The 15,591-nt window shown below is 41.5% G+C and overlaps 1 protein-coding gene across 3 annotated transcripts in view; it reads right to left on the bottom strand.

Moving 5' to 3' along the window:
* Positions 1-15,591, bottom strand: part of LOC144590576 (adhesion G protein-coupled receptor B2-like) — a 122,854-nt gene that overhangs the window by 94,070 nt on the left and 13,193 nt on the right. For all 3 annotated transcript variants that reach the window (XM_078395094.1, XM_078395095.1, XM_078395096.1), the window contains exons 2-3: positions 9,552-9,654; positions 160-310 (exon numbers count right to left, since the gene is read on the bottom strand). In XM_078395094.1, the coding sequence (XP_078251220.1) occupies positions 160-310; positions 9,552-9,654 (254 nt within the window). The remainder of the gene's footprint in view (positions 1-159; positions 311-9,551; positions 9,655-15,591) is intronic.

Here is a 15,591-nt window from a genome sequence, read left to right as displayed (position 1 = left end):
AAGGGAAATAAAATGTGTTGTACTGTGCAGTTTTGATAATACAATTAACATCCAATCCACTTGGACAGATCCGAACCATTGGCTCTGAGTTTCAAATGTTAACAGTTCCATTGCAAATCACACATGATATGCATTCTAATTATAAAGAGTGTCACATACCCCAGCCAAGGCAGAGAAAGCGTTTCCTTATCAGCCGCGTCCTAATTTTACCCAGCACAGCGAGATAGGACTGCCAGGCTTCTGTTAATACCCAACAGAATGAAGAGAGGAAAAAGAAATGCAGGAACGCTGCTGTCATCATACACACACCCTGTAGGAAAGTAGTACAAATGTGTGAAGTAATTTCTTAATGAGAGTGAGAAATACATTCTGAAGCTACATTAATTAAAGACCTTGAGAAGCTCCTTGCAAAAACATAGAAAATAAAGCAATTTTCTTAATTTCCTGGAAAAAAATCTGATACTTATGTGCACATGCTGTTAAAGTTTGAGCATTTTGCTGGGCATTTGGTGTTACTCCCATCAGTAACAAAATGTTTGGTTGTTACATTTAAACAGTTGAATGACAGCATATTCACTTACCTTAATATATGTATAGCAATATAAATGAGTTTGACAGTTGATATTATCAGTTGAACCTCTTTTTGAACAAGTTCAAAATTTCATGACCAATACTAAACAGGGATGATTTCATAATTTCACGTTTACTTATATTATGATCACTTCGATTCAACTTTCATGAATTCTTCATCCTAAGATACAACTTTCAATATGCCCAGAGGACTTTAGATATTCTGTCATCACAGATTTATATTTGTGTTACTTCTGTGTTATTCCTCTAAAGAAAGCCAATATTTTTCAATATTCAGATAAATCTTTCTACCAATACAAAATATCTTTCATCAAATACTTCTGAGTTCTACATTATTTTAGTTTAGTTTCAATATATAGTTGGCCTGATGATCTCTCAGGAATATTAACCTTTAACCAAATGCCTTCAAAAACACCTTGTGCCTTAAAGAGACATTAAATTGTATACAGGTGCTCCTTGGGTGTGTTAAATGATACAATATCTACATTAAACAATGTACATGCCTCCAAACTAAGGTAAGCAATGTTCTGGGAAAACTTCCATTAGCAGGATGAAAGTACAGTTCAGTGCAAATTATGGCTAAACTGGAGGAGCTCAACCACTGTGTCTTTCAAGGAGATGTTAAATATACAAGAATAGAATTGCAGTGTGAGATGTGAAGACATTTGTCTTCAGAGCTGATTGATGGAACACTTGAAAAACAAACTCATCAGTATTTTCTATTGTTTCCTGTATCAGATGCAAATAGGAACAACCAGAGAAATAGCTCTGGTCGAACAAAAACCCAGAATCAAATGAGGAGAATAGATGGATATGTTTGTGTCCAATTTATGTATAAAAGTTCAACCTACATATAAATTACTACCCAAGGACTCCTATACATACTATGCAGAGCAGCAAAATAGTTATCTCTTGCAACTCACAACTAATGTAATAATGTTGCAGATTATGGAACATTAGAACAATTTATCACAAACAATGCACAATGAGTAAGGCACAGTACAAAAACTGAAAAGTGGAATTGTGTTGGTAAAATGTTAATTTTATCAAATGACTGGCACCTAATAGATGTTGCCTGCACTATTGTGTATTTATTACACTCAATGATTCTGCAGATAAAGCATTGATTTGTTTCAAGGTGACACCTCATGGAAAATATGAATTTCAAAAACTACAATCAGTGATGATTTAAAACTCAGATACAGCAATTCAGTATGAACATCCAGAAGCCTATGAAAAGTTTACAATTGGACACACATTAATTTTAATTTAATGTGCACATAAGTATCAGATTTTGTTATGATGTATTGAGTTTGTTTGTTTTATTGTTAGTTAGATCCAGTTTAATTTGATACACATAACTACCGACTGCACGGAATCCTAATTTAGCACACATTTCCTCATTTATTCTCATTGTGCAGAATTTTGTTGAACCAAACCCATTGGGTTTCATGGCCTTGGAGATGGTGGATAGGAGATTTACTACTATGGATGAAAAACTTAAGAGATAGGAATAAAAAGTTAAAAACAGAAGGTGTAGAAAATACACAGCAGGAAATTCTCATTTGTGGGAAGAGAAAGACATTTCGGGTTCAAGACACTTCATCAAAATTATTTGCTCAGTTTCTCTTTCATCAGATGCAGTCTGACCTGCTGAATATTTGTAGCATTTTCTACTTTCTAGTATCTATGTTTATTAATTTTTCATTTCCCAGAAAAGACTTAATGGACATTCAAATTGAGGAAGGATTTTAATGAACTTAATAAAGAAAAAAATCCATTGACTGTCAACATTAACAAGATTTGTGATAATTGGCATTGAATTTGTGAGAAAGTGAGATGTTTTAATATAATCAGCTGTTATTATCTGGAACTTAACACCTATAAATGATGGAAACAGATTTAATACAAACTTTCAAAGGGAAATTGCATATATTTGCCAAGGATATTTCTGCAGAGCAATGTGGAAGGAAGAGGCAAGTAGAATTAATTGAATAGCTCAATTAAAGATACACCACAGGGACAAGAACCTAAAACCTTCTTCAGTGTACGAAGCAATGACGTCCTTCTCGTTCATTTTTATTGCATAGATTTCCAATAGGACAAACTCCACCTGTCATGTGCATTAATAAAATTTATAATCCAAGCACTGAATACGATTGAAACATTTGAACATTAGTATATATTTTTTCCTTGTACCAAGATAGTCATTGTTTCACCATATATAACATGACATTTACACATATAATATATTTTATGTAAATTGCAGCTTCTTCTTTAGGCTTCTTGATTTTTGTTTTCAGGTCATGGTGTACTTGCATTACCATTGGAAAACTTAATAATTAATTTCTTACAAATGCAATTTACAAATATTCCATTCACCTCAAGACAGATCACTCCTTCCAAACTATCTTTATGTTGGTCAGAAATCAGTTCTGTTCAACTAGTTTAGGGTCTGTGACATCAGCCATGAAACAGAATCTCACCATTCTGTATTAAATTTATAATCTTACCAATGACTTCACATTGTTTCCATTTAATGATTTCTACAAACAATTGTTAGCTCTGTACTTACAAGACATGATATTGCAACTCAGCATGTTAACAATGAACTGCAAAACTGAACTAGCTAGAAATGCAATTATGTCATCTACTGAGCGAAGGCATCCTATTGAGCAATAGCTCCTCCCCAAATTACAAACACCCAACTGATGATCGACCTGTATATATCAACAAGCATTTGGGAGAGCCGCAGGATGGATGGGACGGATTTGCTGGCTGTTGTAGGGCTGCTGACAACTTCTTATGTGTGGGAATAGGATATTTTTGCATGCCTTTCTCTCCACCATCCTCATCCCTCACCCCTGGACTGCAATAATCCAAGGCTGGGTGGAGTTGAGCAGAGCTGGGAATGCTGAGCATACTCACACACTGAGTCAGTGAGGCTGGCTGGCAGTAGCTCTTCCTGTGCCTGCTCACTCTCCCATCACCGCTCCCACGCACTGCTTTTGTTCATTCCCGATTTACAAACTGTTCGGGTACAAACAATTCTCAGGAAAGGAACCCTGTTCGGAACCGCCTGGACAATCTATTCCCATTTCCATATATCCTGACAAAAATAAACACATGGGCAGGTGTGCACAAAGGCCTGTGCATATAATGAATTGAGACCACAGCAACTTTGCAATCTTACAATCGCTCCATTTCCAAGTGTCAAAGACAAAAGTACTGACCCACATTGTAAAGACCTGGAGTTAATGGGAGTGGCATGCCTATTTCAATGCAGACAATCTAACAAGACATGGTAACTTTCCGAATTGGCGCTTTGAGGTCATCCTTCACTTATATTCTCAATGAGCCATATAGCTTGATATGCAAGAAACTGCAGATGCTGGAATGTTGAGCAAAAAACAAAACAAAAACAAAGTGCTGGATGAATTCACTAGGCCAGGCAGCATCTGATGGGAAATGAAAGGTTTGAAGAAGGGTATGGACCCAAAACATAATATTTCCATTCCACTCAGGCTCATTTAGTTCTTCAAGTGCTTTTTGTATTTTTTGGCTTAAGACCACATACTTCAATTGTATATATTAACAGAACTGAATATTGATTGTCAGTTAAATGAGAGCTTCTATTTTAACTGAAGGTGCTCGTCCTGAAAGTTCATTGAAACACAGAATAAGCTCGCTGCCCCAACTACAAAAGGCTCGGAAATCCAGTCTTTCTGAGTTACATTACTTTCAGAAAACATATCCCCCCTCTAGCTCTGAAAACTCAAGTGAAGCTTGGTTAGTTCCACAACTCTCAACTCTTAATATTGCAATCGCAAAACAAATGTACCAATACTATTTGGGAAAGAAGGGAGGCAGAGAATAGCAAACTTAAGGGCCTGTCCCACTTAGGCGATTCTAAGGCGACTGCCGGCGACTGGGCTGTCGCCGACAGTTTGCCGGGGTATCGCGGGCATGAGCGTGAGGAGTCTTCCAAAGATTGTAGTGGATCTCGGCGTGTCGCCGAGAAATCAAACGGTTTGAAATCTCTCGGCGACAGCTGGCTTATCGCCAGGCATCGTAGCTTATTGCGGGCGCTGTCGCATGCTGTCCCCAGGTTTGATAGGTTCTCTTAAGATGCATTTAGAAGCACATAATATTAAAATATGTAAAGTCATTTCAAAATACCATAAAATGCTTGTGTTTAACCAATTTATTTACCGTCAGGACATTTGACAGGTAGATTGGAGGTGACAGTTTGACGGTCAGGTAAGCGTGGGAATTTTCGCTATGTTTTTGGCCTCAGCCATTACATTTAAAATGGGCTCCAAACCCAGATATTCAACCCAGAAACCAGAAATGCCTCTCCCTTACATTTTCAAAGAAAGCCCACACACTTTTCACAAAAATCCACTGAACCACTTTTTACTAATACAGCTATTAGTAAACTGGAAGTAAATCCGGTTTATTCCTTGTTACAGTGAAGCTTGGTTTTTAAGTAACCTATACAAGGTGTTATAATTCGAAACTCTCAAGTACTTACCGACTTGTCAGTGATTTCAGTGAAAATTAGGAGGCCGGAGAAGCATTGACAGCGTGGGAATTTTTGCGATGTTTTTGGCCTCAGCCATTACATTTAAAATGAGCTCCAAATCCAGATATACAACCCAGAAACCAGATATACATCTCCCTTACATTTTCAAAGAATGCCCACACACCTTTCACAAAATTCCACTTAACCACTTAAATTTTTTTTATTTTTAATATGGCTATTAGTAAACTGGAAGTATATCCTGTTTATTCCTTGTTACAGTGAAGCTTGGTTTTTAAGTAACCCATACAAGGTGTTATAGTTCAAAACTCTCAAGTACTTACCGACTTGTCAGTGATTTCAGCGAAAACCAGGATGCCGGGGAAGCATTGACAGCGTGGGAATTTTCGCGTTGTTTCAGAAGACGTTGTAATCTCGACCTGACTCGGCATTGTCGTGATCATTGTCGTCGGGTAAAAGAAAAGTTCGGTGATCTGCCACGACTTTGACAGTCGCCGGCAGTCGCCAAAAAGATCGACTAAGTGGGATAGGCCCTTAAGGGACCAATTCGCCTAACATCTGTTATTGGGTTAAATATGCAATTTGTTATTAGGGGGACAGCAGGACATATAGATAATCAAGCAGTTAGTATGCTTCAGGAAAGAAACCGCTGGTGTGACAAAATCTGTTGGAGTTCTTTGAGGATGTAACACATAGTGTTAATTATAGGCAAATCACTAAATTTGTTTAGTTTAGTTTAGAGATACAGTGCAGAAACAGGCCTTTTGGCCCATCGTGTCTGCACCGACCAGCGATCCCTGCACATTAACACTATCCTACACACACTAGGGACAATTTTTACATTTATACCTAGCCAATTATGTCTCTGGAGTATTGGAGGAAACCGAAGATCTTGGAGAAAACCCACGGGGAGAATGTACAAACTCTGTACACACAACACCTGTAGTCGGGATCGAACCCTGGTCTCTAGCACTGTAAGCGCTGTCAGGCAGCAACACTACTGCTATGCTACCATGCTGCCCTAAATGTAGAATATTTTTATTTCCATAAGGCATTCCATAAGGTGCCAACTAAAATATTATTGTCCTACAGTGGATGGTGATAATATATTTATATGGATAGGAGAGTAGCTTAACTAACAGAAAACAGAGTTGAGATGAAGGGGTTATGTTTACAATGGCTAGGATTTTTACATGGATAGGATAGGTTGAGAGGGGTATGGGCCAAACAATGGCAGGTGGGACGTGTAGATGGGCTATGTTGGTCGGCGTGGACAAGTTGGGCCAAAGCTATATGACTCTATGACTCTACCGACATAACCTCTCACCTGTGTTGGTCCTGCATAGAGCCTCTGCCAATCTAGTTTAAACCCATCCATGTATCACTAGCAAACCTGCCTGCCAAGATGTAGGTTTCCCTCTTGTACAGGTCACCTCTGCCCCAGAATAGATCCCAATGGACCAAAACCTGAATCACTGTTCCTTGCACCAATTCCTCAGCCATAGCATTGGAGGCAGATACAAGGAATTGCAGATGGTGATTTACAAAAAAAGGCACAAAGTGCTGGAGTAACTCAGAGGGTCAGGGAGCATCTCTGGAGAACATGGATAGGAGACAGTTCAGATTGGGACCCTTTTTCAGACTGAGTTTGAAGAAGGAACTCAACCTGAAATGCCACCCATCCATTTCTCAAGAGATGCTGTCTGATCTGCTGAGTTACTCCAGCACTTTGTATTGGAGGCGGTATGAAGAAGATTCACAGAGTTGATTTCCGGAATGAAGGGACTATTATACAAAGACATGCTGAACAGATTTGTAGAATGAACACTGCATGATCCCCAAATCTCGACCCCAATCGAAACACACAAGTTTCAGAGTAAGATTTATAGGTGGGATTGCTAGCTAACGTATTTCGAACTGGGGCCATAGTTTCAGAACATGGGGTCACCAACGATGAAGAGGAATTTATTTTCTTGGAGGATTGTGAATCTTTGGAACTGTCCATCCCAGAAAACTGAAATGTTCATTATATTTATTCAAGGTTGAGATTGACAAGTTGGTTAGACTACAAGGAAGTCAAGGGGAATGTGTAGAATGCAGAAAAGTGATGATGAAGTCAAGACTGATCCTACAGAATGGTAGAACAGCCAGCTGGCTTACTTCTGTTCCTGATTATAATCTTGTGTTACAAGAAAACCAACAGATTAATTCAATTAAGCCCTTTGAAGCAAATGGTGAATAAGGGAATATGAATGAGCGAATTAGCTTCAGAAAATTACAGTGGAAAGTAAAACAGGGATTACATAGGGAAGAGAGCCATAGTTAGTGATATCTACTTGAATTTAAGTGCTACAAATACTAGACATGTGTTTTATAGAATTGGCTCCATAAATAGAAAGGTTACCTATTGCTTACAATTGGCAGGAGGTTCATTAGATCGTGACTTAACTGGAAGTCAGCTATATCCCAGGAAGAGAATGTCGGTCGGGGACGAGCTGTCTGTCCGTGGGCGTGGGGAAGAGAGTGGAAGTTTTGTTGCCTCCATCACAGTGAGGGGGTGTTTGGAGTCACTGTGATGGACGTTTGTGTTGGGGTTATGTATCTTGTGTTCTTTTTTTCTATGACTGCTATGTAGTTTCGTTCGGTACTTCGGTACCGAATGACAAATAAAGCTCTGTTATACTGTTATACTGTTATAATGAAGGTTGCAAATCTAAGCACAAATGCTCTAGCTGCAGTCCCACACTTTCTTGGTTACTATGTATAAGAAGTGAACCTTGCATGTAAAGCAACACAGATAATTATAGTCTACCGCTGTAATACCTGAGACTAAACTTCCTGGCTGATAACTCAGCTAAAATAGAGCTACCTATTTCAGCAACACATGGTCTAAAATCAATCTTTCCTGGAGTAAAACTTGGTACGATCAAGTTCTGGTTGTTTAACATCACTCTGGAAATTATTAGGTAGTTTCAGGTGCACAAGCAACTTCCATCTGAGATATCCTTCAAACGATGACATTCCCAGTACAGTCCTTCCTTTGGGGAGCTTCTGGGAAAGTTAGACAATCTTGGCCCAGAAGAGGTTGTCATTGGGCACCACTGGTATGTGCTATTGGGATATCTACCACTGCTCGACTAAATCCCTGCTAAAATAAGTTTCATAACTTACTTTCCTTCAATCCCACACTCACCCGTCACCACTGCCCTCCCCACTTCCTAATGATCCCGACTCACTGTACTCACCAATCATCCAAACCAGGCAGCACAGTGGCACAGATGGTAGAACTGTTGCCTCAGTTCAGCGTCCCGGGTTCCCAGAGTTCTGGAGTTTGCATGTTCTCCCTGTGACTGCTTGAGTTCCTCTGGTTCTCCCACATCCCAAAGATGTGTGGGTTTGTAGATTAATTGGCCTCTGCAAATTGTCCCTAGTATATACGGAGTGGATGTGAAAGTTGGATAACATAGAACTAATGTGAACAGGAGATTGATGTCAAACAGCTGATTGTTGATTCCTGGCATCCAGAGCACCACAGTCCCTCAAAAAAACACTGCAGATCTCCAAATGCTCTGCTCTCGCCAATCGTCAACACCTCCAAAAAAATATATTGCCAATCGAGTTAGAGAGGATCGAAAGAGACCCAAATGGAACAAAAGTACTCAGTTGAGCTAGATGACCTGTTTCTACGTTGTATAATATTGCACAATTATATTAGTTTCATTCTGTGCCAGGTAGGGAATAGTATGGGCCAGCTTTAATAATTAATGTTGAATCAAAGTAAATTGCTTACTAGCAAATAATTACATAGTCCACTGAATAGTCTCATCAGTTCAGAAAGGAAGAAGAATGGTATGTTATTAAACTGTGTTTTGACTGAATGACATGGACAGATACATTTTAATTATATTGAAGTGAAAAGACATGTCAATGTAACAGAAAATATCATCATACCCTCATGTAAACTGCACCAACTGTTTAAAATCAAAGTCAGACTCTTGCAGCATCTCTCAGGACCACTCTTAAAAAAACATGAGTGCAATTCACACTTGCTGTGGAGAGATAAACTGTTCATGGCTGATCTTTGTGCATCCTGCCTGCTTTTTCTACGCATTTGTTACTGTTAGTTTTCAAACCCACTGAAAGTAAAAAGAATCATCCCACAATCTCTAAAGCTTGCCTCATGAATTGACACCTATTCATTTCTGAAACCAATGTTTCAAATGTGAACTTGTAGTTGTAGCATAACGTTTGTTCTTATTTTTAAACATGTAAGGTGTGTTCTTAAGGTCAAAACTCAACTTACCTGAGAAGCTCAAATTTGAATAAAGCATTAATTTACAATTAATTTCCGACCATTCCTTTGAACAACTCTTCCCCACCATGTATTGCTCATTTTTCTGAGTACAAATGCTCTTACCTTGCTGTGTATCTGTGTTTGACCAACCAAAATCAGGATATTTGATGCCATTATAGATAGGCAAAAGTTGAGCAGTATAATGGATCGTTCTGATTTTATGAATCTGTGGAAACATAATGTTAAAGCAAATCAAATGAGCTATAGAATATCCTCATCATATTATCCAACAGGTAGAAACATCTGTGCAAATGAGCATTGATTTACAATTATATTAAGCTTCTAACGTGGCCCTCATCTCTTAGGCCCCCTCGGCCATGGCTGACCATGGGTGATGCATCCTAGTTGGCTGCTTGCTCCACACCTCGGCTAGAGCAGCGTCGCTTGTGGCTGAAGAGACCAGTGCAAAAGTCACATTTGTGTGTGGTCTCTGGTCTGAAGTTGCTGCGCTCCTTTCTGCGTGACCCCTTGTCTGCCGTTGCATTCATCAGTTTCTCTTCCCCCGTTTTGAGATGTTGGTTCAGGGTACCTCTGGTGGCCCATCAGCTCCAATTTCATTAAATACTATCAATGCATCTTATTATGACTTTTACTTTTTATCGGTTTTAGGGTTATGTAATTTAGTGATTGATAAAAACATCTGTAATAATCCCATTACACTTTCTACCCATTCTCTTTTTTCAGGTTTCCCTTGAACTCCTTAATGAATTCACTCATGACTGATTTATATCCATTGCCTTTAGTTTAGATTCTGTCTTAAGTGAGAACATTGCTATGTCTACCCTAACTTTATACTTTCAAAGACATCTTTAAGATCAAATTTCAGTTTCCATTTGACAATGACTGGTCTTGTCTTCGCTCCTCTGTGTCAAACAATGAAAGGAAGCAAAGATGTGTGCCTCAGTGGCTGGGTAGAATTATCTGTTGTTGCAAGGTAGAATTGGTGGACAAGAGGTATGAACAATGTTTGTGGATGTAATCATGGGTTGAGGTGGAGGTTGGGGTTTGGGGGTAGATGGTTGCTTGGTTAACTGATGAGTAGACTGAGCTGGTGTCAGGTGGCAGATAGGAGGCTGGCTGGGGTTTGATCAATGCTCACAAGCTTGGTGATTTGGGTGGGGCCACTGAAGGAGGGAAGGGGTGGAGCACAAAGGAGAACTCGGTTAGTACTTATTTTGAGGAGAATTTACCCGACCGAATCATATTTCTAATGCTGCCTGGAAACTGCTCAGCAGATTCCCTCTAAATTGCAATTGATTTGGTTTCATTGGCACTATAAAAGTCTTCTGCTTCAGAGGCTTGCAAATGACACAGACCATGGACCTTGAGGTACTCCATATATTAACACAGCAGACATAAGGAGTATCTGGAAATGGAAATTACAGACTTCATGCAACTTTCAGGAAATCTATGTTTCAATTTTGTTTCATCTTTCAATAAAATTGTATTATAAATTGCACAAAACATGGTCGACCATAATAACCCTGTATCGAGGCAAATATAAGTTGACATTTTCTTTAAGCAGAAGAAAAGAAAATAATTATTTTCTTCCTCTTAGGTTCTGTACAGTATATACATCAATAATGGTGAGCAAGATTAAACCAGTTATTTTGACAGCAAAGTCTTGGCTAAAATTTCATGAAATTTTTCACAAAAATATGCGTATGTTGTGCAGCTTAATTACACTGTGGGAGATGAACGTTTGAAAGATGGAGCTTTCAACAAGCTGGGCAATTTGCCAAGTTCTAAGTAAGTGGGAGGTGCTCCATCAATCTAATCTCTTTTCTTCTCTCCATTTATCTGAAATTACCCATTATTCTGCCAGAAAATATTTTGGTGGTTAGTGGACAAGCATGAGAATAGGCAGAAATAAAACTGGCATGCGATGCCTTGCACCATCTGCTCAAAAACATTCAGAAGGACTGATCATTTTGATTGCACATTTGAACCAGTTTTGTGGATGGTTCTGAATGTTTATTCAGTGAACGGCTGAACCACACAGACCAAGGTTGCCATTATTTATTGGACACAGTCGCATGGGATGTAGCAATCAGAAGAATCAGAATAACCTTTATTGTCATCCAAACAAACAAGTCTTTTGGACGAAATTCCGTTACCCACAGTCCAACAATAAGAGCAATAAAAATAAGTAACAACACACACAATCACAAACCAACACAAAAAAAAAAAGAAACATCCATCACAGTGAGTCTCCTCCAGTCACCTCCTCACTGTGATGGAAGGCCAGAATGTATTTTCTCTTCCCCTGCTGTCTTCTCCCGCGGTCAGGCTGTTGAAGTTGCCACGTTCCAGGCCGCGCTAGACGGTGAAAGGTCCGCAGCGGGCCGACCCAAGCCCCGCGATTTGGGGCGGGCGAAGACGCTGCCGCTGCCGGAGCTCCCGATGTCGGCCCCCACCCAGGGCAGGACCTGCAAACTTCCGATATCCACGCGGCCCGTGGCCGAAGCCTCCGGAGCCTCCGAAGGCGAGTCGCAGCCACTCTCACAGCGCCACCACAGCCTCCGAAGGCAGCCAGCTCTGCAGATGGTAAGTCCGGTCTGCGAACCAGAGCCCAGGTGGTCCCAGGTGGAGGCCGCCAGCTCCAGGTGTTTGGCCGATGGTAGGCCGCAGCAGGGAAAGAGACACCACCCAGAAAAAAAAGATCGTGTCTCCTTTCGGAAGAGACAATTTTACAGTTTCCCCCCACACATAGTACACAACCACAAAAACCTACATCACATCTAAACTCTACAATTAAGACAAAAAACACAAAAGACAAATGGACTGCAGGTGAGCCGCAGCTGCTGGGCAGCGCCGCCATTTTGCATGTGTGATCAATGGACATTTGAGTCCCATAGATTGCCACCTGTTTGATAACTCGATGTCATCAGCTGCTGAACCCAATTCTTAAGGATCACAAGACAGTTTAATGAATACCAATAGAGAGTTGGTACCAACTCTAAGCATCCAACAACCAATTCTTTCTATCTTTGTGTTTTTCTGCAGCTATACTCTTAGAGCCAGGTTAATGTGCTTGATTGATAAATGTTAAGTGTTTAGTCCACCAATTGTAAGTTTTTAGCAGTGCATAATTATATCCCAGCAATCTGGTGAGTGACCTTTGGAAAGCATCTCAAGGCAGAGGGAAGGAACATTAATACTGACTGAGCAATTTCTTGCATACATTCATAAGACAGATGTCTCAATGATAAGACAACATCTCATCATTTCCCAAAACAAAGGTAAAGACAGAAATTCATGAATGCCCTGAGGATCAGTATGAAGAAGTACAACATCAGCATCAGCTCATTGGAATCTATTACCCAAAGCTGCCTTGGAAGCCTTGACAATCTGCTGTAAAGATTTGAATGCTTTGAAAACTGTTCAATGGCTGCAGGAAATAAAGTGGGAATTTCAAAAGCAACATGCTTTGGACTAGATCAAAAAATTCAAATAGGTGGGTGGGGGGATATCTATCAGCACTAATGTGTCCATGCATTGAATTGTCAAAGCTGTATTAATAAAAAATCAGAAATAAACTTTGTTCAAAAAATTCAAATTTAGAAATATCCAGTTATGGTCACCTGCTATAGAAAGAATGTCATTAAGCTGGAAAGCGTGCAGAGAAGGTTTACAAGGATGTTGCCAGGACTCGAGGGCCTGAGCTATAAGGAAAGGCTGGGAAGGATAGGATTATATTTCTTGGAGCACATGATGCTGAAGGATGATCATTTGGAGGTGTGTAATATCATGAGGGGAGTAAATGGGATTAATGCATTTTACTTTTGTATTGAGTACATACTTACTTTTTACTGAGTCTTTTACTCAGCACAGATAAATCAAGAACCAGAGGTCAAAGGTTTAAGGTGAGAGGGGCAAGATTTAATAGGAACCTAAGGGCCAACTATTTCTCTCCGAGGGCAGCCAAGGGCAGCCAATATTTCCATCACTTAAATAGATGGACCCCAATTCCAATTAAAACAGGTCCCCATTAGATCACCTTTTATAAAATGGCATTCTGCCACTTTTAAAGGAGTCCTGATATTAACAGGTTTAATGCTGTGGATACAAGTACATAACAGAGAACTGAGAATTTGGACACAATGGAGCTGCAGTAGATTTGCTGCCCGACAGCACCAAAGACTCGGGTCTGATGTACGACCGGGAAACGCTCGTAAAATTAAACTCGAGCGCTACCGGAGCACTATTAAACAGAAAACTACTCACCGATATACCGATAGAGATCATCAAAGGAGCTCACCGTGGCAGCAGCAGTGGGAGCGCAGGGCAGTGGAAAAAACACAGAGGGAAGCGAGGGGGGATTCGGAACAGGCTGAGAACCCAAGCCTTACGTCCACCTCTGCCCAGCATACTTCTGGCCAACGTCCAGTCCCTGGAGAACAAGCTAGATGACCTGAGGGCAAGGATCAGATTCCAGAGGGACATAAAGAACTGTAACATCCTTTGTCTGACTGAAACATGGCTGACCCCGCTGGTGCCTGACCAGGTGATCTGCCCATCCGAGTCCTTCACTGTTTTCCGGGCGGACAGAACGGAAGAATCCGGGAAATCCAAGGGCGGAGGAGTCTGCTTCTTGACCAATAATAACTGGTGTAATCCTGGAAATATTAAGACGCTTTTTCGTTCCTGCTCGCTGGACCTGGAACATCTAACTATCTCATGCCGACCATTCTACCTACCTCGGGAGTTCAGCTCGGTGATCATCACAGCCGTCTATATCCCACCGCATGCGGACACCGACGTGGCACTGTCGACCCTGCACGATGTGTTGTGTCAACACCAAAACAAGAACCCTGATGCGGCTGTGCTGGTGGCTAGAGACTTCAATAGGGGAAATCTCAAAAAGGTCATGCCCAACTTCTACCAACACATCACGTGTGCCACCAGGGGGGAAAGAACTTTGGACCACTGCTACACGCCGTTCAGGAAAGGCTACAAGGCCGTTTCTCTCCCTCCTTTTGGGAAATCTGACCACGCTGCCATTTTCCTGCTGCCGGAGTACAAACAACGGATAGTACGGGAAGCGACAGTGACGAGGGACGTAAAGCGGTGGGCTGACCATTCAGAGGCCATGCTGCAGGATGCACTGAGCGAAGTCGACTGGAACATGTTCCAAGCAAGTTCCAGAGACGTAAATGAGTTTGCGGAAGCAGTTACGGACTTTATTGCCACAATAGCCGATACCATCATCCCCACGGTAAGGGTCAGTATCTTCCCTAACCAAAAACCCTGGGTGGACAGGTCTATTCGCGTGGCGTTGAATGCTCGCACCGCTGCTTACAACTCCGGTCTGGCATCCGGCAACATGGACGACTACAAGGGAGAGTCCTACCGACTGCGAAGGGCAGTGAAGGATGCAAAAAGGAGGTACCGGGACAAGATGGAGTCACAGATGGAGCAGCAGGACACCAGGCGCCTTTGGCAGGGGCTACGGACTATAACTAGCTACAGGTCCAGCACCCCCTCAACCGGAAGTGCCGGCTCCTCCTTAGCTGATGACCTGAACTCTTTTTATGCACGGTTTGAGACGGGTAACACCACCAGCTCGCCGTCTAAAAACAGCACTGAAGGGGCGCTGGCTAGCGAGGCTGGAGGGGGATCCACCGCCGGGGATGTGCACACATTCTCGGTGTCCGAGCATGAGGTGAGGTGGGCTCTGACGCGTGTGAACACGAGGAAAGCTGGAGGCCCAGATGGTATATCTGGGCGAGTACTAAAGTCTGGTGCTACTCAGCTTGCTCCAGTGCTCACCACAATATTCAACCTCTCCTTGGCAAAGTCCGTGGTCCCTGCATGCTTCAAAAGATCCATCATTGTACCGGTGCCAAAGAATGCCTCTCCAGCGTGTTTAAATGACTACCGACCGGTGGCCCTCACCTCGGTTGTCATGAAATGCTTTGAGAGGCTAGTCAAGAAGCACATCTGCGCCCTCCTTCCTCGCAACATGGACCCACTACATTTCGCATACCGTCCGAACAGGTCCACGGATGATGCGGTCTCCCAGGTTCTACACACCGCTCTCTCTCATCTGGACAGCCAGGGGGGCTATGTGAGGATGCTGTTCATTGACTTTAGTTCAGCA

This window comes from Rhinoraja longicauda, unplaced genomic scaffold (genome assembly GCF_053455715.1).
Source record: "Rhinoraja longicauda isolate Sanriku21f unplaced genomic scaffold, sRhiLon1.1 Scf000216, whole genome shotgun sequence".
NCBI classification, from domain to species: domain Eukaryota; kingdom Metazoa; phylum Chordata; class Chondrichthyes; order Rajiformes; family Arhynchobatidae; genus Rhinoraja; species Rhinoraja longicauda.
This window is presented reverse-complemented; position numbering and strand designations above follow the sequence as displayed.